General features: G+C 57.4%; 1 protein-coding gene across 1 annotated transcript; it reads right to left on the bottom strand.

Moving 5' to 3' along the window:
- Nucleotides 1-25: 25 nt before the first annotated feature.
- Nucleotides 26-8,567, bottom strand: LOC117008519 (plasmalemma vesicle associated protein). Its single transcript, XM_033082458.1, has 6 exons — nucleotides 7,737-8,567; nucleotides 5,411-5,489; nucleotides 3,970-4,559; nucleotides 2,620-2,734; nucleotides 1,342-1,399; nucleotides 26-142 (listed from the first exon to the last, which is right to left on the bottom strand). The coding sequence occupies exons 1-6, from the start codon at nucleotides 8,112-8,114 to the stop codon at nucleotides 136-138; spliced, it is 1,227 nt and encodes a 408-aa protein (XP_032938349.1). The 5' UTR covers nucleotides 8,115-8,567; the 3' UTR covers nucleotides 26-135.
- Between the last annotated feature and the right edge of the window lie 14,443 nt (nucleotides 8,568-23,010).

Here is a 23,010-nt window from a genome sequence, read left to right as displayed (position 1 = left end):
GGGGGGGTGTGACATCCTTTGGGGACACGGTGGGGGTGGGGTTGGGGACACGGGGACGAGGGGAGGGGACAGTGCCATCCGTGCTGAGGGCAGCACCTCCTGGGCAGCTCCGGCGATTCCGGGGGGATTCTCCAGTTAGGAACTGCGGGAAACGGGGTTGGGTCAGGGGGTGGTGACACCTGGGTCACCTGTGTCACCTGGGTCACCTGTGTGTCACCTGTGTGTCACCTGTGTCACCTGAGTGTCATCTGTGTCTCACCTGTGTCACCTGAGTGTCATCTGTGTCACCTGTGTCACCTGTGTCACCTGTGTCACCTGGGTGTCACCTGTGTCATGTGTGTCACCTGTGTGTCACCTGTGTCACCTGGGTGTCACCTGTGTCATCTGTGTCACCTGTGTGTCACCTGTGTCACCTGTGTGTCACCTGTGTGTCACCTGTGTCACCTGGGTGTCACCTGTGTCATCTGTGTCACCTGTGTGTCACCTGTGTCACCTGTGTGTCATTTGTGTCACCTGTGTGTCACCTGTGTGTCATTGGTGTGTCACCTGGGTCGCCTGGGTGTCACCTGGGTGTCACCTGTGTCATCTGTGTGTCACCTGTGTCACCTGGGTGTCACGTGGGTGTCACCTGTGTCATCTGTGTGTCACCTGTGTGTCATCTGTGTGTCACCTGTGTGTCACCTGTGTCACCTGGGTGTCACCTGGGTGTCGCCTGTGTCATGTGTGTGTCACCTCTGTCACCTGTGTCATCTGTGTGTCACCTGTGTGTCACCTGTGTGTCACCTGTGTCACCTGGGTCACCTGGGTGTCACCTGTGTCACCTGTGTGTCACCTGTGTGTCACCTGTGTGTCATCTGTGTGTCACCTGGGTGTCACCTGTGTGTCATCTGTGTGTCACCTGTGTGTCACCTGGGTCACCTCAGTAACCTGTGTCACTGGGGTCACCTGTGTCACTTGTGTCACCTGTGCCACCTGTGTCACCTGTGTGTCACCTGTGTGTCACCTGTGTCACCTCAGTAACCTGTGTCACCTCTGTGTCACCTGTGTCAGCTGTGTCACCTGAGTAACCTGTGCCACCTGTGTCACCTGTCTGTCATTTGGTGTCACCTGTGTGTCATTGGTGTCACTTGGGTCACCTCAGTAATCTGTCACCTGTGTCATCTGTGTCCCCTGTGTCACCTCCCTATGGCCTGTGCCACCTGTATCACCTGTACCACCGGTGTCACCTGTGTGTCACTTGTGTCCCCTATGTCCCCTGTGTCCCTAGTGTCCCCAGTGTCCCCAGTGTCCCCAGTGTCCCCGGTGTCCCCAGGGTCCCCAGTGTCCCCGGTGTCCCCTCACCTGGGATTCCTCAGCTGCTGCTGCATCACCCGCTGGATGTCCTCCAGGTTCTTCCTTCCTGTGGGGTTGGGGTTGGGATCAATGGGATCAATGGGATCAATGGGATCAATGGGATCAATGGGATCAATGGGGTCAATGGGGTCAATGGGATCAATGGGATCAATGGGATCAATGGGGTCAATGGGATTGGGATGGGATCCATGGGATCAGGATTGGATCAATGGGATTGGGATCAATGGGATCAAAGGGATCAATGGGATCAGTGGGATTGGGATCAATGGAATCAGGATGGGATCAATGGGATTGGGATGGGATCAATGGGATCAAAGGGAATGGGATGGGATCCATAGGATTGGGATGGGATCCATGGGATCAATGGGATTGGGATGGGATCAATGGGATCAGGATGGGATCCATGGGATTGGGATGGGATCCATGGGATCAGGATGGGATCAATGGGATCAATGGGGTTGGAATGGGATCAATGGGATCAAAGGGAATGGGATGGGATCAATGGGATTGGGATGGGATCAATGGGATCAGGATGGGATTAATGGGATCAATGGGATTGGGATGGGATGTGATTTATGGGATCCATGGGATTGCAATGGGATCAATGGGATTGGGATGGGATCCATGGGATCAATGGAATCCATGGGATTGGGATGGGATCAATGGGATTGGGATTTATAGGATTTATGGGATTTATGGGGTTGGGGTGGATGAGATTTACAGGATCCATGGGATTGGATTGGGATCCATGGGATGGGATTGGGGTGGGATGAGATTTACAGGATCCATGGGATTGGATTGGGATTGGGATCCATGGGAAGGGATGGGATTTACAGGATCCATGGGATGGGATGGGATGGGATGGGATGGGATGGGATGGGATGGGATGGGATGGGATGGGATGGGATGGGATGGCCAGCAGGGTGACACACTGTCCCCCCGTGTCCCCAGCCCTGCAGGACTCACCCAGCGTGGCCAGCAGGGTGACACACTGTCCCCCCGTGTCCCCAGCCCTGCAGGACTCACCCAGCGTGGCCAGCAGGGTGACACACTGTCCCCCCGTGTCCCCAGCCCTGCAGGACTCACCCAGCGTGGCCAGCAGGGTGACACACTGTCCCCCCGTGTCCCCAACCCTGCAGGACTCACCCAGCGTGGCCAGCAGGGTGACACACTGTCCCCCCGTGTCCCCAACCCTGCAGGACTCACCCAGCGTGGCCAGCAGGGTGACACACTGTCCCCCAGTGTCCCCAGCCCTGCAGGACTCACCCAGCGTGGCCAGCGTGTTCGGGTTCCCCAGGAACTCCAGCAAGGGGCCGGGGACGGGGAAGGAGCGGCCGGAGCCGAGCGGAGCCCGCGAGCTCGGGAACTCCAGGTGTGGCACCTGGGGACAGCGGGCACCGGGCAGGGGACACCCGTCAGGGGACACCAGTGACACCGGGCAGGGGGTACTGGTCATTGGGCACTGGTCAGTGGGTACTGGTGAGGGGGCACTGGTCAGTGGGGACACTAGTGGCACCGGTCAGTGGGATACTGGTCATTGGGCACTGGTCAGTGGTGGCACTGGTCAATGGGGACACCAGTGGCATTGGTCAGTGGCACTGGTCAGTGGTGGCACTGGTCAGTGGGGACACCAGTGGCACTGGACAGTGGGTAGTGGTCAGTGGGGGCACTGGTCAATGGGGACACCAGTGGCATTGGTCAGTGGGGACACCAGTGGCACTGGTCAGTGGTGGCACTGGTCAGTGGGAAATTCCCCCCACAAATCAAATCCTGGTGTCAGGGAGGAAAATCCCAGTGCAGAGGTGCCCGTGCCCCCAGTGCCCCATGTCCCCAGGGAAGTCCCCGTGTCCCCATGTCCCCAATGTCCCAATACTCCATATTCCTGTGTCCCCAATGTCCCCATGTCCCCAGGGAAGTCCCCATGTCCCCGTGTTCCCAATTCCCCATGTCCCCGTGTCCGGAGGGTCCCCATATCCCCATGTCCCCAATGTCCCAATGTCCCATGTCCCCGTGTCCCCAATTCCCAATGTCCCCGTGTCCCCACCTTGGCCAGGCACGCCCCCAGCCTCTCCCTCAGCATCTCCGCCTGCGCCACCGCCCGTGTCCCCATGTCCCCATGTCCGCATGTCCCAATGTCCCCGTGTCTCCATATCCCCGTGTCCCCGTGTCCCCATATCCCCATATCCCCATGTCCCCATGTCCCCAGTGTCCCAATTCCCAATGTCCCCGTGTCCCCGTGTCCCCGTGTCCCCATATCCCCATATCCCCATGTCCCCATGTCCCCAGTGTCCCAATTCCCAATGTCCCCGTGTCCCCGTGTCCCCACCTTGGCCAGGCACGCCCCCAGCCTCTCCCTCAGCAGCTCCGCCTGCGCCACCGCCCATGTCCCCATGTCCCCAATGCCCCGTGTCCCAAATTCCCCATATCCTCCTTGTCCCTGTATCCCCAGTGCCCCACGTCCCCATATCCCCAATGCCCCGTGTCCCCAGTGTCCCAATTCCCCATGTCCCCATGTCCCCATGTCCCCATGTCCCTGTATCCCCATGTCTCCATGTCCCCAATTCCCCATGTCCCCATGTCCCCATGTCCCAATTCCCAATGTCCCCGTGTCCCCACCTTGGCCAGGCACGCCCCCAGCCTCTCCCTCAGCATCTCCGCCTGCGCCACCGCCTCTCTCCTCTTCTCCTCCAGCTCCTTCCCCTCCTTGTCCTTGTCCCCCTGCAGCCTCCTCCTCTCCTCCGCTCCGTCCCTCTCCCTCCTCTCGGCCTCCTGGATCCTCCTCTCCAGCTCCTGCATCTCCCGGGAGCAGTTCAGCTCGCAGTGCCGCACGCTCAGCTCGCAGCTCCCTTTCAACACGAATTTGGAATCGCGCTCCTGCTGCTCCCGGAACAGATTCTCCACCCTCCCCTGGATCTGCTGCAGCTCGCTCTCCGCTCCTTTGCACTGATATTGCTTCGCCAATTCCTTGACCGTCGATAATTTTTTGTGCACGTCGTTCTGGAGGGAGCTGAATTTGCCTTTCTCCAGGTCCAGCTCCATCCTGCGCAGCACAACCTCGTCCCTGGAGCTCTTCAGGTCCTGCTGGCACCTCTCCTTCTCCTGGGTGGCTTTGGCCAGCTCGGCTCGGCTCTGCTTGCTGCTCTCCTCCAGGGTTTGTTTGGAGGAGGTGGCCTTGCTTAGCTGGTTCTGCAGGTCCAGTTTGTCGCCTTGAGGGGGGTTAAGGGGGCAGGGTTTGGCTCTGGGGAGGTGGCACCTCGTGGTTTGGGGTCTTCAGGGGGTGCTGGGGGGAAGGGTGAGTTGGGGGTTTCCAGGATGGTGGGAAGGGGGTACTGGGGGTTTTCAGGGAGTGTTGTAGGTCCCCAAGAGGGTGGGAAGGGGATTCTGGGGGTCCTTGGGGAGTCCTGGGGGGTCCCAAAGGGGATGGAAAGGGGATTTGGGGGGTCCTCAGGGATTCTGGGGTCCTCAGGGAGGGTTGGGGGTCCCAGGAGGGTGGGAAAGTGGTGCCTGGGTTCCTCAGAGAGTGGGAAGGGGATTCTGGGGGTCCTCAGAAGGTTCTGAGGGTTCCCAGGAGGGTGGGGAGGGGGTTCTGGGTGTCCCAGGAGGGTGGGGAGGGGGTTCTGGGGATTCCCAAGAAGGTGGGGAGGGGGTTTTTTGGGGTCCCAGGAGAGTGAGCAGAGGATTCTGAAGGTTCTCGGGGAGTTCTGGGAGTCCCAGGAGGATGGGGAGGGGGTTCTGGGGGTCCTCAGGGAGTTCTGAGGGTTCTCAAGAAGGTGGGGAGGGGTTTCTGGGGGTCCCAGGAGAGTGAGGAGAGGATTCTGGAGGTTCTCGGGGAGTTCTGGGGGTCCCAGGAGGGTGGGGAGGGGGCTCTGGGGGTCCCAGGAGAAAGGGAAGGAGGTTCTGAGGATTCCCAGGAGGGTGGGGAGGGGATTCTGGGGGTCCCAGGAGCAAGGGAAGGGAGTTCTGAGGGTTCCCAGGAGGGTGGAAAGGGGATGTTGGGTGTCCCAGGAGGGTGGGCAGGGTGTCCCCAGAGGTTTTTTGGGGTGGGGGTGTCCCTCACTGTGGCAGGTGGCGTTGATGGCCGAGTTGAGCACGTAGCACTGCGCCAGCAGCACCTGGTGGTACACGAGGTCCTGCAGCTGGGAGGGAGGAAGAGGAGGAGGAGGAGAGGGGTCAGAGCACCCCAAAACAACCAAAACAACTCCCAAAAACAACCAAAACAACACCAAAAAACACCCCCGGCAGCATCCCGGGCCCCGCAGACCACAGAGAGAGACCCGGGGAGGAAGAGGAGGAGGAGGAGGAGGAGGAAGAGGAAGGAGAGAGGGGTCAAAAAAACCCAAAAGGACCCCCCGGCACCACCTCAGGAACGCTGGGAAGAGGAGGAGAAGGAAAAGGAGGAAGAGAGAGCCCAGAATATTCCAAAAACCGCACGAGCACGAGGCACAGGGAGTGGGAAAGGAGGAGGAGGAGGAAGAAGAGAAAGAAGAGAGGGATCAGAACATCCCAAAAGGACCCCCCGGTACCACCTCAGGAGCGCTGGGAGAGCTGGGGAGGATGAGGAGGAGAGGGAAAAGGAGGAAGGGAGAGGTCAGAACATCCCAAAGACACCCCCGGTGTCATCCCCGTCCCCACAGGAGACAGAGAACCCCGGGATGAGGAAGAGGAGGAGGAGAGGGAAAAGGAAAAGGAGGAAGGGAGAGGCCAGAATATTCCAAAACCAGCACGAGCACGAGGCGCAGGGAGTTGGAAAGGAGGAGGAGGAGGAAGAGGAGGAAGAGAGGGGTCAGAACACCCCAAAAACCCCACCCGGCATCCCCTGATGGGCACTGGGAGAGCGCGAGGGGCACGGAGGAGGGAGGGGGAGAGGGGTCAGAACATCCCAGAAACACCTCGAGGATGAGGCACCGGGAATTGGAGCGGAGGAGGAGAAGGAGAGGGATCAGAACACCCCAAAAAGCACCCCCGGCACCCCCCGATAGGCTCTGGAAGAGCTCCGGGGGCAAGGGAGGATGAGGAGGAGGAGGAGAGGGGTCAGAATACCCCAAAAAGATCCCCCGGCACCACCTCAGGAGCGCTGGGAGAGCTCCGGGGATGAGGAGGAGAGGGAAAAGGAGGAAGAGGAGGAAGAGAAGAGTCAGAGCACCCCAAAAACTCCTCGAGCACGAGGCGCCAAGGGTTGGAGAGGAGGAGGAAGAAGAGGAAGAGGAAGAGAAAGGTCCGAACACCGCAAACCCAGCACGAGCACGAGGCGCCAGGGGTTGGGGAGGAGGAGGAAGAGAAGGAAGAGGAAGAGGACAGGGATCAGAACATCCCAAAAATTCCTCGAGCACGAGGCGCCGGACGTTGGAGAGGAGGAGGAGGACGAAGAAGAGGAAGAGAGAGTTGGGAACACCCCAAAAAGACCCCCTGGCATCGCCTGGTGAGCTCTGGGAAAGCCCCGGGGATGAGGAGGAGAGGGGAAAGGAGAAGGAGGAGGAGGAGGAGAGGGATCAGAACATCCCAAAAACTCCTCGAGCACGAGGAGCCGGGAGTTGGAGAGGAGGAGGAAGAGAAGGAGGAGGAAGAAAAGAAAGAGAGAGAGAGAGAGAGAGGTCAGAGCACCCCAAAAAGTCCCCCCGGTATCATCTCAGGAGCGCTGGGAGAGCCCCGGGACTGGGGAGGATGAGGAGGAGAGGGAAAAGGAGAAGGAAGAGGAGGAAGAGAGGGGTCAGGGACATCCCAAAAACACCTCGAGCACGAGGCGCGAGGAGTTGGAGAGGAGGAGGAGGAGAAGGAGGAGGAAGAAAAGAAAGAGAGAGAGGTCAGAGCACCCCAGAAAGAGCCCCCGGTATCATCTCAGGAGCGCTGGGAGAGCCCCGGGGCTGGGGAGGAGGAGGAGGAGGAGAGGGAAAAGGAGAAGGAAGAGGAGGAGGAAGAGGAGAGGGAGAGAGGTCAGAACACCCAAAAAAACTCCTCGAGCATGGGGACAGGGGTTGGGGAGGAGGAGGAAGAAGAGTAAGAGGAAAAGTCAGAGCACCCCAAAAACAGCACGAGCACGAGATGCCGGGAGTTGGAGAGGAGGAGGAAGAGAAGGAAGAGGAGGAAGAGAGGGGTCAGAACACCCAAAAACTCCTCGAGCACGAGGCACCGGGACTTGGAGAGGAGGAGGAGGAGGAAGAAGGATCAGAACACCCTCAAAAGACCCCCAGCACCCCCCGATGCGCTCTGGGACAGCTCCCGGTGCACGGGAGGAGGACGAGGAGAACACCGAGGATGAAGAAAAAATCCCCGACATTCCAACCTCCCCCTCCCCTCGCTGCCGCCACCCCCCTGAGGGGACAAAGAGGCGACACCCCCAGGCTGTGCCACCCCTTCCCCCGTCACTCCCCGAACCCAGGGCTCACCTTGGGGACACTGTTGGAATTTTGGCTGCTGTTGCACTTCTCCAACTCCCTCTGCACCTTCAGCGCCATCCCCTGCAGCTTGTCCTTGTCCTTGAGGGTGGCGTTGAGGACACGGCTCAGGTTGGCGTTGGTGGCACTCAAGGCGACAATCCTGCCGTAGTGGCTCTGCACCTGCTCCTCCAGCAGCCTCAGGTGAGTGTCGGTGCCCGCCTGCACGTTCCCGTACACCATGAACAGCACCAAGCCCAGGATGATCAAAAACTGAATCAGCGAGGTGAAAAGGAAAATATATTTGACATAAAACCCGCAGTCGCGCTTGGGCATCGCCTCTTTGTGCTCCAAACCGAATTTAGCCATGGCGAAACTGCTCTTCTCCATGCTCGCCACGCTTCTGGCAGCCCCACCCCGCCTGGACCTCGCTTTTTAGGGGGGTTGTGTTGGGGTGGGGCTGCTCCCGACGCGGTGTTTATATGGCAGGATTTAATATTTCCTCCTGCTGGGCTCCTTCCTGCCGTGCCGGATGCTCCCGGGACCCGCGGGGTTATCCGGGCCCGGCTGCTGCTGCCGCTCGGATTGTTCGTGGAGAGGGGAGAGGAAAAAGGGATGGGGTTTCGTGATTGCCATCGCGTTTCGGTGTCCCTGGGGTTGTCTGGGATTGTGTTCTGCACTAAAATTCCCATCCTTGGCGTGGGAATTCCTGGGGAATTCGATCCCGCTGGGATTGTTGTGTCTGGAGGGGAGAGGGGGAAAGAAAAAGAAAAAAATGGATTTCATTCCTTCCATCCCATTTCGGCCTCTCTGGGATTGTCTGGAATTGTCTGGAATTGTCTGGGATTGTGTTCTGCGCAAAAATTCCCAACCCTGGCGTGGGAATTCCAGGGAATTGGATCTCTCCGGGTTATCAGGGCTCTGGGATGGTTCCTGCGGCGGGGAGAGGAAAAAATTGGGATTTCATTCCTTCCATCCCATTTCTGTGCCCCTGGTGTTGTCTGGAATTGTCTAGGATTGTGTTCTGCCCTGAAATTCTCATTCTTGGCGTGGGAATTCCCGGAATTCGATCCCACTGGGATTGTTCCTGGAGTGGGAAGAGGAGAAAGAAATGGGATTTCATTCCCTCCATCCCATTTCGGCACCCCTGGGGTTGTCTCGAATTGTCTGGGATTGTTTGGGATTGTCTGGGAATGTCTGGGATTGTTTGGGATTGTCTGGGATTGTGTCCTGCCCCGAAATTCCCACCCTGACATGGGAATCCGAGGGAATTCGATCCCACTGGGATTGTTCCTGGAGTGGAGAAGGGGGAAAAAATTTGGATTCCATTCCTTCCATCCCATTTTTGTGCCCCTGGAATTGTCTGGGATTGTCTGGGATTGTGTCCTGCCCCAAAATTCTCATCCCCAGGGTGCGAATTCCAGGGAATTCGATCCCGCTGGGATTGTTCCTGCCGCGGGGAGAGGAAAAAGAAATGGGATTTCATGCTTTCCATCGCGTTTCGGTGTCCCTGGGGTTGTCTGGGATTGTGGTTCTGCACTAAAATTCCCAGCCCCGGCGTGGGAATTCGATCCCGGCGGATTATCAAGCCACTGGGATTTTTCCTGGAGCGGGGAGAGCAAAAAGAAATGGGATTCCATTCCTTCAATCCCATTTTGGTGCCCCTGGAATTATCTGGGATTGTCTAGGATTGTGTTCTGCCCTGAAATTCTCATCCTTGGCGTGGGAATTCCCGGGAATTGGATCCCACTGGGATTGTTCCTGGAGTGGGGAGAGGAGAAAGAAATGGGATTTCATTCCCTCCATCCCATTTCGGCACCCCTGGGGTTGTCTGGAATTGTCTGGATTGTCTGGGATTGTCTGAGATTGTCTGGAATTGTCTGGGATTGTCTAGGATTGTGTTCTGCCCCGAAATTCTCATCCCCAGGGTGGGAATTCCAAAGAATTCGATCCCGCTGGGATTGTTCCTGCAGTGGAGAGGGTGGAAAATAATCGGGATTTCATTCCTTCCATCCCATTTCTGTGACCCTGGGATTGTCTGGGATTGTGTTCTGCACTAAAATTCCCAGCCCCGGCGTGGGAATTCCATCCCGCCGGGTTATCAAGGCGCTGGGATTTTTTCCTGGAGTGGGGAGAGGAGAAAGAAATGGGATTTCATTCCCTCCATCCCATTTCGGCACCCCTGGGGTTGTGTCCTGCCCCGAAATTCCCACCCCTAGAATGGGAATTCCAGGGAATTGGATCCCGCTGGGATTGTTCCTGCGGCTGGGAGAGGAAAAAGAAATGGGATTTCATTCCTTCCATCTCATTTTGGTGCCCCTGGTGTTGTCTGGGATTGTCTGGGATTGTGTCCTGCCCCGAAATTCCCATACTTGGCATGGGAATTCCCGGAATTGGATCCCACTGGGATTGTTCCTGGAGCGGGGAGAGGAGAAAGAAATGGGATTTCGTGTTTTCCATCCCATTTCGGCACCCCTGGGGTTGTCTTCAATTGTCTGGGAATGTCTGGAATTGTCTGGGATTGTCTGGGGTTGTCTGGGATTGTGTCCTGCTCCGAAATTCCCATACTTGGCATGGGAATTCCCGGAATTGGATCCCGCTGGGATTGTTCCTGGAGCGGGGAGAGGAAAAAGAAATGGGATTTCATTCCTTCAATCCCATTTTCGTGCCCCTGGAATTGTCTGGGATTGTATCCTGCCCCGAAATTCCCAGCCCTGGTGTGGGAATTCGATCCCGCCGGGTTATCAAGGCGCTGGGATTTTCCTGGGATTGTCTGGAATTATCTGAGATTGTGTTCTGTCCCAAAATTCTCATCCCCAGGGTGGGAATTCCAAAGAATTCGACCCCGCTGGGATTGTTCCTGGAGTGGAGAGGGTGGAAAATAATCGGGATTTCATTCCTTCCATCCCATTTCTGTGCCCCTGGAATTGTCTGGGATTGTCTGGGATTGTCTGGGATTGTCTGGGAATTGTCTGGGATTGTGTCCTGACCCGAAATTCCCACCCCTGGAATGGGAATTCCAAAGAATTCGATCCCGCTGGGATTGTTCCTGCGGCGGGGAGAGGAAAAAGGGATGGGGTTTCGTGATTTCCATCGCGTTTCGGTGTCCCTGGGGTTGTCTGGGATTGTGTTCTGCACTAAAATTCCCAACCCCGGCGTGGGAATTCCATCCCACCGGGTTATCAAGGCGCTGGGATTGTTGCTGAGTGGGAAGATGAAAAATAAATGGGATTTCATTCCTTCAATCCCATTTTGGTGCCCCTGAATTGTCTGGGATTGTCTAGGATTGTGTTCTGTCCCAAAATTCTCATCCCCAGGGTGGAAATTCCAAGGAATTCGATCCCACTGGGATTGTTCCTGGAGTGGGGAGAGGAGAAAGAAATGGGATTTCATTCCTTCAATCCCATTTCGGCACCCCTGGGGTTGTCTCGAATTATCTGGGAATGTCTGGAATTGCTGGGATTGTCTGGGATTGTCTGGGATTGTGTTCTGCCCCGAAATTCCCACCCCTAACATGGGAATTCCAAAGAATTCAATCGCGCTGGGATTGTTCCTGCAGTGGAGAAGGGGGAAAAAATTGGGATTCCATTCCTTCCATCCCATTTCTGTGGCCCTGGGATTGTCTGGAATTGTCTGGAATTGTGTCCTGCCCAAAATTCTCATCCCCAGGGTGCGAATTCCAGGGAATTCGATCCCGCTGGGATTGTTCCTGCGGCGGGGAGAGGAAAAAGGGATGGGGTTTCGTGATTTGCATCGCGTTTCGGTGTCCCTGGGGTTGTCTGGGATTGTGTTCTGCACTAAAATTCCCAGCCCCGGCGTGGGAATTCCTGGGGAATTGGATCCCGCTGGGATTGTTGTGTCTGGAGGGGAGAGGGAGAAAGAAAAAGAAAAAAATGGATTTCATTCCTTCCATCCCATTTCGGCCTCTCTGGGATTGTCTGGAATTGTCTGGGATTGTGTTCTGCACAAAAATTCCCAGTCCGGCGTGGGAATTTCAGGGAATTGGATCTCTCCGGGTTATCAGGGCTCTGGGATTGTTGCTGGAGTGGGGAGAGGAAAAAGAAATGGGATTTCATTCCCTCCATCCCATTTCTGCGCCCCTGGGTTGTCTCGAATTGTCTGGGAATGTCTGGAATTGTGTCCTGCCCCGAAATTCTCATCCCCAGGGTGGGAATTCCAGGGAATTCCATCCCGCTGGGATTGTTCCTGCAGTGGAAAGAGGAGGGAAAAATTGGAATTTCATTCCTTCCATCCCATTTCGGTGCCCGGGACGCTCTCCTGGAATTTCCCCCCATCCCAAAATTCAGTCCCGACTCGGGAATTCCAGAGAATTCGATCCCACGGGGAATCCCTGTGGGGTGACACAGGAGGATGGGGACAGCGCGGGTGGCACCGTGGGAAAGGGGACAGGGAGGGGACAGGGATGGGACAGGGATGGGGACAGGGAGGGGACAGGGATGGGGACAGGAACAAGGACAGGGGACAGGGAGAGAGGTGACAGAGCTGGGGACAGCTCCGAGGGAGGGGAACAGGGTTGGGGACAGCTCTGCCGTGACTTCCCAGCATCCCCGGGCGCACTTTGAAGCGGTTTCCAGGAAAGTTGGATTTTCCCTGCGGCCGCATCCTGTGCAAAGGGCAGCGACACATCCGGGCCACCCCCCCCGAGCCCCCCGGACCCTCGGGGGGATCCCCCCGTGTCCCCCTGACCCTGCCGAGGAGGGACAGAGGGGACAGTGGTGACATCTTCGGTGTCCTGAACCCTCGAAACCCCCCTGACCCTGTCGGGAAGGGACAGCGGTGACATCCCGGTGTCCTGAACCCCCCCAAACACCCTGATCCTGTTGGGAGGGGACAGAGGGGACAGAGGGGACAGAGGTGACAAGCGGTGACATCCCTGTGCCCTGAACCCCTCGGACCCTGCTGGGAGGGGACAGAGGGGACAGCGGTGACATCCCGATGTCCTGAGACCCTCGAAACCCCCTGACCCTGTCGGGAAGGGACAACGGTGACATCCCGGTGTCCTGAGGCCCCCCGACCCTGCTGGGAGGGGACAGAGGTGACATTCCGGTGTCCCAAACATCCCCCGTGTCCCCCTGACCTTGCCGGGAGGGGACAGCCGTGACAGTGGTGACATCCCGGTGTCCTGAACCCCTCGAAACCCCCTGACCCCGTCGGGAAGGGACAGCGGTGACAGCGGTGACATTCCGGTGGTCCTGGACCCCCCACCGACCCTGCTGGGAGGGGACAGAGGGGACAACGGTGACATCCCGGTGTCCCGAACCACTCCAAACCCCCTGATCCTGCTGAGAGGGGACAGAGGGGACAAGCGGTGACATCCTGGTGTCCCAAACACCCCCGTGTCCCCCTGACCTCTCTGGGAGGTGACAGCGGGTGGACATCCCGGTATCCTGAGCCACTCCAAACCCCCCTGAATCCTGCTGGGAGGTGACAGCGGTGACAGCGGTGACATCTCGGTGTCCTGAACCCCCCCAAACACCCTGATCCTGTTGGGAGGAGACAGGGGGGACAGAGGTGACATCCCGGTGTCCCAACCCCCCCCGTGTCCCCCTGACCGTCCCGGGAGGTGACAGAGGTGACGGCGGTGGACATCGCGGTTGTCCTGAACCCCCCCGGACCCTGCTGGGAGGGACAGAGGTGACAGCGGTGACATCCTGGTGTCCTGAGACCCCCAAAACCCCCCTGACCCCATCGGGAGGTGACAGCGGTGACATCCCGGTGTCCCCTGAGCGGCCTCCCTGGGATGGGGAGGGGACCCCAAACCCCAAATCCGGGATTGGGGAGGTTTGGGATGGAGACGTGGAACTGGGAACTGAATCCTGAACTGGGAACAGAATTCCTGAACTGGGAACAGAAATCCTGAACTGGGAACAAAAATCCTGAACTGGGAACAGAATTCCTGAACTGGGAACAGAAATCCTGAACTGGGAACAGAAATCCTGAACTGGGAACAGAAATCCTGAACTGGGAATAGAAATCCCGAACTGGGAACAGAAATCCCGAACTGGGAACAGAAATCCCGAAGTGGGAAACTGAAATCCTGAACTGGGAACAGAAATCCTGAACTGGGAACAGAAATCCTGAACTGGGAACAGAAATCCCGAACTGGGAACAGAAATCCCGAACTGGGAACAGAATTCCTGAATTGGGAACAGAATTCCTGAACTGGGAACAGAATTCCTAAACTGGGAACAGAGATCCTGAACTGGGAATTGTGAAAAACGGGTTTTACTATGTCGGTAAAATTTAAACATTTTAATAAAAAACAACAGGACACACACAAAGCAAAGGGTTAAAACGGTTCAAAGCCGCGCGGTTTGTTCTGGGTTTTTTAAAATCCACTTTACCACACATCAACTTGCTGCATATTTATAATTTCTTATGCAGAGTAAAAAATTTCTGAGAACTGTTTGGCACAGTTGCTCCTCGGGTCTGGTGGTTTTTTGGTTTTTTTTTTTTTTAGAACACGGTGTTTTTTGGGTTGTGGTTTTAGTTTTTTTTTATTATTTTCATTCGGGTGCTGCCTTTTGCAGCCGTGGGTGTTGATAGGTGTCGTGTCGGTTTTTATCGCACCTTCACGGGCTGTTATTTTAATTAGGCGGGTAATTGAAGCAAATTATCTTATAAAAAACCCTCATGTTTCGTTTTTGCTATCAGAAGAAAAGAAAAAACCTTTATTTATACAGGAAAAAATGAAAATATTTTAACATTATACACAGAGCGTTTATCCCGATAGTTGGGAAAAGCCAACGATGTCAGGAACTTCTAACTGGGAACAGAAATTCTGAACTGGGAACAGAATTCCCGAACTGGGAACTGAAATCCTGAACTGGGAACAGAAATCCCAAACTGGGAACAGAATTCCTGAACTGGGAACAGAAATCCTGAACTGGGAACTGAAATCCTGAACTGGGAACTGAAATCCTGAACTGGGAACAGAAATCCCGAACTGGGAACAGAAATCCTGAACTGGGAACAGAAATCCTGAACTGGGAACAGAAATCCTGAACTGGGAACAAAACTGGGAACAGAAATCCTGAACTGGGAACAGAGATCTCGAACTGGGAATAGAAATCCTGAACTGGAACAGAAATCCTGAACTGGGAACAGAAATCCCGACTGGGAACAGAAATCCTGAACTGGGAACAAAAATCCTGAACTGGGAACAGAAATCCTGAACTGGGGACTGAAATCCTGAACTGGGAACAGAAATCCCGAACTGGGAACAGAAATCCTGAACTGGGAACAGAAATCCTGAACTGGGAACAGAATTCCCAAACTGGAACAGAAATCCTGAACTGGGAACAGAGATCCTGAACTGGGAACTGAAATCCTGAACTGGGAACAGAAATCCTGAACTGGGAACAGAAATCCCGAACTGGGAACAGAAATCCTGAACTGGGGACAGCAGTGTCCCCTCGGGGGGGTGGCAGGAGGGTCAGGGGTGGCAGTGTCCCCGGAGGGGTGGCAGTGTCCCCTCGGGGGGGTGGCAGGGGGGTCAGGGTGGCAGTGTCCCCTCGGAGGGGTGGCAGTGTCCCCTCGGGGGGGTGGCAGTGTCCCCTCGGGGGGGGTGGCAGTGTCCCCTCGGTGGTGACAGGAGGGTCAGGGGTGGCAGTGTCCCCTCGGGGGGGTGGCAGGGGGGTCAGGGATGGCACTGTCCCCTCGGGGGGGTGGCAGAGGGGTCAGGGGTGGCAGTGTCCCTCGCGGGGGTGGCAGTGTCCCCTCGGTGGTGGCAGGGGGGTCAGGGATGGCGATGTCCCCTCGGGGGGTGGCACTGTCCCCTCGCGGGCCCGAGGGTGACTCAGTGTTATTTGCAGCTCAGGAAAAGGAAGCGGCGGTAGCTGAGAGCGGCTCCGGCAGCGACACCGGCCGGGCCACCGCAGACACTTCCCGGTCCCCAGGGGACGCGGAGCAGCCAGGGCAGGAAACAGCCACCGGGCAGGGGTCAGCCCGGCCACCCGGCCCCCCTGGGGACAGCAGGGACCCCCGGGGACAGCAGGGACCCTCCGGGGACAGCAGGGACCCTCCGGGACAGCAGGGACAACAGGGACCCTCCGGGGACAGCAGGGACCCCCCGAGCACCCCTCGGGGACAGTAGGGACCCCCCCGGGGACAGCAGGGACCCTCCGGGGACAGCAGGGACCCCTCGGGGACAGCAGGGACCCCCCGAGCCCCCCTGGGGACAGCAGGGACCCCCCGAACACCCCCGGGCATCCTGCAGGGTTTGGGGGTCGTGACACCCCCGTGGGTTGGGGACAATGTGACAGTGGTGGTGGCAAGAGGGATGTTCCACAGCTTGGCCACTCTATGAGATGGGGACAAGGGGACAGTGATGATGGCAGTGGCAGGACCTGGGCTGCCACGTCCTGACCCACCCCCGGCATCCTGCAGGGTTTGGGGGTCGTGACACCCCATGAGATGGGGACAAGGTGACAGTGGTGGTGACAGGAGCGATGTCCCACAGCTTGGCCACTCTCTATGGGGTGGGGACAAGGGGACAAGGTGACAATGGCCATGGGCAGGACCTGAGGTCTCCCCCAGGCATCCTGGAGGGTTTGGGGGTCCTCATGAGGAGGGACAATGTGACAGTGGTGGTGACAAGAGCGATGTCCCACAGCCCAGTCCCTCTCTATGAGATGGGGACAAGGTGACAGTGGTGGTGGCAGTGGTAGGACCTGGGGTGCCACGTCCTGACCCACCCCGGGCATCCTGCAGGGTTTGGGGGTCGTGACATCCCCATGGGATGGGGACAAAGTGACAGTGGTGGTGACAGGAGCGATGTCCCACAGCTTGGCCACTCTCTGTGGGGTGGGGACAAGGGGACAGGGGGAAAAGGGGACAAGGGGACAAGGTGACAATGGCCACGAGTAGGACCTGGGGTTCCCCCCCGGGGCATCCTGCAGGGTTTGGGGGTCACAATATCCCCACGGATTGGGGACAAGGTGACAGTGGTGGTGGCAGGAGCGATGTCCCACAGCCTGGCCACTCTCTATGGGATGGGGACAAGGGGACAAGGTGACAATGGCCATGAGTAGGACCTGGGGTCTCCACCCGGGCATCCTGCAGGGTTTGGGGGTCACAACATCCCCACAGACTGGGACAGTGTGACAGTGGTGGTGGCAGGAGTGATGTCCCACAGCCCAGTCCCTCTCTCTATGGGGTGGGGACAAGGGGACAGGGGGACAGTGACAGGATCTGGTGTCCCACATCCTGGACCCCCTGGACTCCCCCCCGGGCATCCCACAGGGTTTGGGGGTCCTCATGAGGAGGGACAAGGTGACAGTGGTGGTGACAGGACGGATGTCACACAGCCTGGCCACTCTCTATGGGATGGGGACAAGGGACAAGGTGACAATGGCCATGGGTAGGAACCTGGGGTCCCCCCCCGGGGCATCCTGCAGGGTTTGGGGGTCGTGACATCCCCATGGGATGGGGACAAAGTGACAGTGGTGGTGGCAGGAGCGATGTCCCACAGCCTGGACCCTCTCTATGAGATGGGGACAGGGGGACAGGGGGACAAGGGGACAGTCCCTCAAAGCCAGGAGTGACTGCACAGGCTGTGGGAATTTTTCTTTTTTTTTTTACTCCTCTCAAAGCGAGAGGCGACTCCATAAACTCTGGCAATATTTTTTTCCTCTCAAAGTGAGGAATTCTGCACAGGCTGTGGCTATAATTTTTTTTTTACTCCACTCAAAACAAGAGGTGACTGCACAGGCTGTGGGAATAATTTAAATTTCCTCAAAATGAGGGGTGACTGTGCATTTTTTGTGTGTGTGTAAAACATCGACCTTCCCACAAAATGAGAGGTTCTGCACAAGCTGTGAGTATAATTTTTTTTTCCTCTCAAAACCAGGAGTGACTGCACAGGCTCTGGGTATAATTTTATTTTTTTCTGTCAAAGCCAGGAGTGACTGCACAGGCTGTGGGAATAATTTTTAATTCCTTCAAAGTGAGGGGTTCTGCACAGGCTCTGGGAATTTTTCTTTTTTCCTCTCAAAGCTAGGACTGACTGCAAAGGCTGTGGGTATAATAATTTTTCTTTTTCACTCCTCTCAAAACGAGGTGTAACTACACAGGCTCTGGGTATAATTTTTCACTCCTCTCAAAGCGAGGTGCAACTGCACAGGCTGTGGGAATATTTTTTTTTTTTTCCTCTCAAGCCAGGGGTGACAGCACAGACTCTGTGTTTGTGTAAATTTTTTTTTTCTCTCACCCAGGGAAGAAGGAGTTGAACACACTGCAGGCTGTGAATGTAACTCAAATTTTTTATCTCCCTGCGCTGCTTTTACTTCTCCCTCTCACAAAGTTGTTGTTTTTCTTGTTTACTTCTCTTCACTTTGGTTTTTTTCTCCCACCCAAAGAAGGAAGGAACTGAACACTCTGCAGGCTCTGAGGATAATTCGAATTTTTGGCCTCCTTGCAATGGTTTTGCTTCCCCCTCTTAAAATTCGCTTTCTTGTTTACTTCACTTTGTTTTTTTCTCCCCCAGAGAAGGAGCTGAACTCTGCAGGCTGTGAGGATAATTCGAGTTTTTGGCCTCCCTCAGTGGTTTTGCTTCCCCAAATGACAAAGTCCCAGCGCCAAGGATGGAGTTGTGTTTTCACTCTGAGTGAATGGAAGCAGGCCTGACAAGGGGGGAGGGGACAGGAAATGGGTCTGGGAAATGGGATTGGATCGGTGGGATCGGGGATCAGTGGGGTCAGGGGTCAGTGGGGTCAGCACCCAATAGGATCAGGATCAGTGGGATCAGGAATCAATGGGATCAGGGATCAATGGGATCAGGACCCAACGGGATCAGGGATCAGTGGGATCAGGACCCAATGGGATCAATGGGATCAGGGAACAGTAGGATCAGAAATCAATGGGATCAGGGATGGGATCAGGACCCAAAGGGATCAGGGATCAGTGGGCCCAGGGATCAGGGATCAATGGGATCATGGTGAGATCAATGGGATCACGATGGGATCAGAAATCAATGGGATCAGGGGTCAGTGGGATCAGGGGTCAGTGGGATCAGGGATCAATGGGACCAGCACCCAATGGGATCTGGGATCAGGGATCAATGCGATCAGGGATCAATGGGATCAGGGATCAGTGGGATCAGGGATCAGTGGGATCAGGGGTCAATGGGATCAGGGATCAATGGGATCAGGACACAGTGGGATCAGAAATCAGTGTGATTAGGGATAAATGGGATCAGGGATCAATGGGATCTGGATCAATGGGATCAGCACCCAATGGGACCAGGAATCAATGGGATCAGGGATCACGGTGAGATCGGGACCTGATGGGATCAGGGATCAATGGGATCAGGGGTCAATGGCATCAGGCATCAGTGGGATCAGGGATCAATGGGATCAGTGGGATCAGGGATCACGGTGGGATTGGGAATGAATGGGATCCATGATCAATGGGATCAGTGATCAATGGGATCAGGACACAATGGGATCAGGGAATCACAGTGGGATCAGCACTCATGGGACCAGGGATCAATGGGATCAGGACCCAGTGGGATCAAGGAACAATGGGATCAGCACACAATGGGATCAATGGGATCAGGGTCGATGGGATCAGGGTTCGATGGGACCAGCACCCAATGGGATCAGAAATCAATGGGATCAGGGATGCGATCAGGATCAATGGGATCAGGGATGCGATCAGGGATCAATGGGATCAGGGATCAGTGGGATCAGGGATCAATGGGATCAGGGATCAGTGGGATCAGGGATCATGGGATCAGGGATCAATGGGATCAGAAATCAATGGGATCAGGACTCAATGGGATCAGAAATCAATGGGATCAGGGATCAATGGGATCAGAAATCAATGTGACCAGGACACAATGGGATCAATGGGATCAGGGATCAATGGGATCAGGGGGTCGATGGGATCAGGGATCAGTGGGATCAGGGATCAATGGGATCAGGGATCATGGGATCAGCACTCCCCAGGCTGCGCTGGCGGCTCCAGGACTGAACCCCGCTGGTCCCAGCGCTGGGGACACGGTGGGACCGGGAATGTAGCGATTTTGCACCGGAAATGTCGCGATTGGCACCAGCAATCAGCACCGGGAATGTCACAATCAGCACCGGGAATGTCACAATTGGCACCGGGAATGTCGCTATTGCCACAGGGAATGTCGCGATCGGTGGGGCGGGGCCGGGGGCTGCGGGCCTCAGCCCTTCCTGCAAAGGGGGGGACAGGGGTGAGTCCCGCAGCCCTGGGGACACGGGTGACAATGGCAGCGAAGCCACAATCCCTGCTGTGTCCCCTTCCCGGGGTGTCCCCTCTCTCAGGAGTGTCCCCTCTTCCCAGAATGTCACCTCTCCCCAGGTTGTCCCCTCTCCCCAGGATTTCCTCTCTCCGGGTTGTCCCCATCCCTGTCCCCCGCGCTATCCCCATCCTGTCCCCATCCCTGTCCCCCTCTCGGGGCTGTCCCCGTCCCTGTCCCCATCCCTGTCCCCTCTCGGGACTGTCCCCTCTCTCCGGGCTGTCCCTATCCCTGTCCCCCCTTGTCCGGACTGTCCCATCCCTGTCCCCTCTCTCCACCCTGTCCCCATCCCTGTCCCCGGCTGTCCCCATCCCTGTCCCATCCCTGTCCCCCCCGGGCTGTCCCCACCCCGTGTCCCCTCCGAAGGTACCGGGTTTGGGGACACCTGCGCCCGGTGCCTCTGTCCCTGCCCCGCCGCCGCAGCGCCTCCAGCTCGGCCGCGTAATCCCGGCTGTGGGGACAGCAGTGACGTCAGGGGGTGGCACTGTCCCGGGAGGGGACACTGGGGGACCCCAAGGGGAGTAGGGACAGGATGGGATGGGACAGGGATGGGGACAGGGAAGGATTGGGGGACACACGGGGGGACAGGGACAGGGATGGGGACAAGGAAAGGGACAGGGACGGGACAGGGACAGGGATGGGACAGGGACAGGGATGGGACAGGGACAGGGATAAGACAGGTAAAGGGACAGTGAAGAGACTAGGGGACTGGGGGGACACACGAGGGGACAGGGACAGGGATAAGGAAAGGGACAGGGATGGGACAGGGATGGAGACAGGGACAGGGATGGGACAGGGACAGGGACAGGGACAGGGACAGGGATGGCGACAGGGACAGGGACAGGGACAGGGACAGGGACAGGGACAGGGATGGGGACAGGGATGGGACAGGGGTGGGACAGGGACAGGGATGGGGACAGGGACAGGGACAGGGAGGGGACAGGGATGGGACAGGGATGGGGACAGGGGTGGACAGGGACAGGGATGGGGACAGGGACAGTGAAGGGGACGAGGGACTGGGGGGACACACGAGGGGTCCCATGGGGGAGGGACAGGACAGGATGTCACAAGGGTGGGGAGTGGCCTTTTTTAGCGGGTGGTTGCTCTGGGGGTGGCAGAGGGCGACAAGGACCTTACAGGGGATGTCCCTGGGTGACAAGGACCTTGCAGAGCGTGACCCTAAGAAACAGGGACCTTACAGGGGGTGTCCTTTGGGGACAGGGACCTTACAGGGGATGTCCCCGAGGAACAGGTGATGTCCCCAGGGGACAGGGACCTTAAAGGGGGTGTCCCCGAGGAACAGGGGGATGTCCTTTGGGACAGGGATCTTACAGGGGGTGTCCGCAGGGACAGGTGGATGTCCCAGAGGAACAGGGACCTTACAGGGAGTGTCCTTTAGGGACAGGGACCTTACAGAGGGTGTCCCCGGGGGACAGGGACCTTACAGGGGATGTCCCCGGGGACAGGGAGTGTCCTTTGGGACAAGGACCTTACAGGGGCTGTCCCCGAGGAACAGGTGATGTCCCCAGGGGACAGGGACCTTACAGGGAGTGTCCTTTAGGGACAGGACCTTACAGAGGGTGTCCCCGGGGACAAGGACCTTACAGGGAATGTCCCCGAGGAACGAGGGGTGTCCTTTGGGGACAGGGACCTTACAGGGGGATGTCCCCGAGGAACAGGGGGTGTCCTTTGGGGACAGGGACCTTACAGGGGTGTCCCCGGGGGACAGGGACCTTACAGGAGTTATCCCCGGGGGAAAATGACCTTATAGAGGGATGTCCTTTGGGGACAGGGGATGTCCTTTGGGGACAGGGGGATGTCCCCAAGGGACAGGGACCTTACAGGCTGTCCTGGAGCTGGCTCTGTCGCGCCTGGCAGCGCTCCCGGCTCTCCCTCAGCTCCCGCTGCCGCTCCAGCTCCTCCCGCAGCCGCCGCCGCAGCTCCCGCGCCTGCTCCGCGCCCCGCGCCACCTCCTCTGGGGACAGCGGCGACAGCGGGGTCACCGCAGGGCCGAGCGCAACCCCCCCCCGCCACCCCCCGGCCGGTGGGACACCGCTCGGATTTGGGGACACGGCTGGGATTTGGGGACACTGTTCGGATTTGGGGACACGACTCGGATTTGGGGACACGGCTCAGATTTGGGGACACGGTTCAGGTTTGGGGACACGGCTCGGATTTGGGGACAGGGTTCATATTTGGGGACACGGTTCAGGTTTGGGGACACGTTCAGATTTGGGGACACGGCTGGGATTTGGGGACACAGTTCAGATTTGGGGACACGGCTGGGATTTGGGGACACGGTCAGGTTTGGGGACACGGTTCAGATTGGGGACTCGGCTCAGATTTGGGGACACAGTTCAGATTTGGGGACACGGCTCGGATTTGGGGACACGGCTCGGATTTGGGGACACGGCTCAGGTTTGGGGACACGGCTCAGATTTGGGGACACGGCTGGGATTTGGGGACACGGTTCAGATTTGGGGACACGGTTCAGATTTGGGGACACGGCTGGGATTTGGGGACACGGCTCGGATTTGGGGACACTGCTCGGATTTGGGGACACGGTGCAGATTTGGGGGACACGCTGGATTTGGGGACTCGGCTCAGATTTGGGGACACGGTGCAGATTTGGGGACACGGTCGGATTTGGGGACACGCTCGGATTTGGGGACACTGTTTCGGATTTGGGACACGGCTCAGGTTTGGGGACATGGCTCAGATTTGGGGACACGGCTCACCTCGCAGTGTCACTTTGTCACCCGCCGCTCATCCCGCTCGCGCCGCAGCGCCACCAGCTCGTGTCGCAGCGCGGTGACATTGGCCTCCAGCCTGGCCTGGGGACAGGGGACACTTGGGGACAGTGCGGGGCATTGTCCCCAACCCCTGCCCCACGGCTCTGCGTCCTGCTGCTCTGCCTCGGTGTCGCTCAGTGTCCCCAAGATGTCCCCACGCTCCTGGTGGCTTGGGTGCACCCTCATCTTCCTCAAAGTGTTGGGG

This window comes from Catharus ustulatus, chromosome 29, assembly GCF_009819885.2.
Source record: "Catharus ustulatus isolate bCatUst1 chromosome 29, bCatUst1.pri.v2, whole genome shotgun sequence".
Lineage (NCBI taxonomy): Eukaryota > Metazoa > Chordata > Aves > Passeriformes > Turdidae > Catharus > Catharus ustulatus.
Note: the sequence above shows the minus strand (reverse complement) of the source record. Positions and strands in the feature narration are given on the sequence as shown.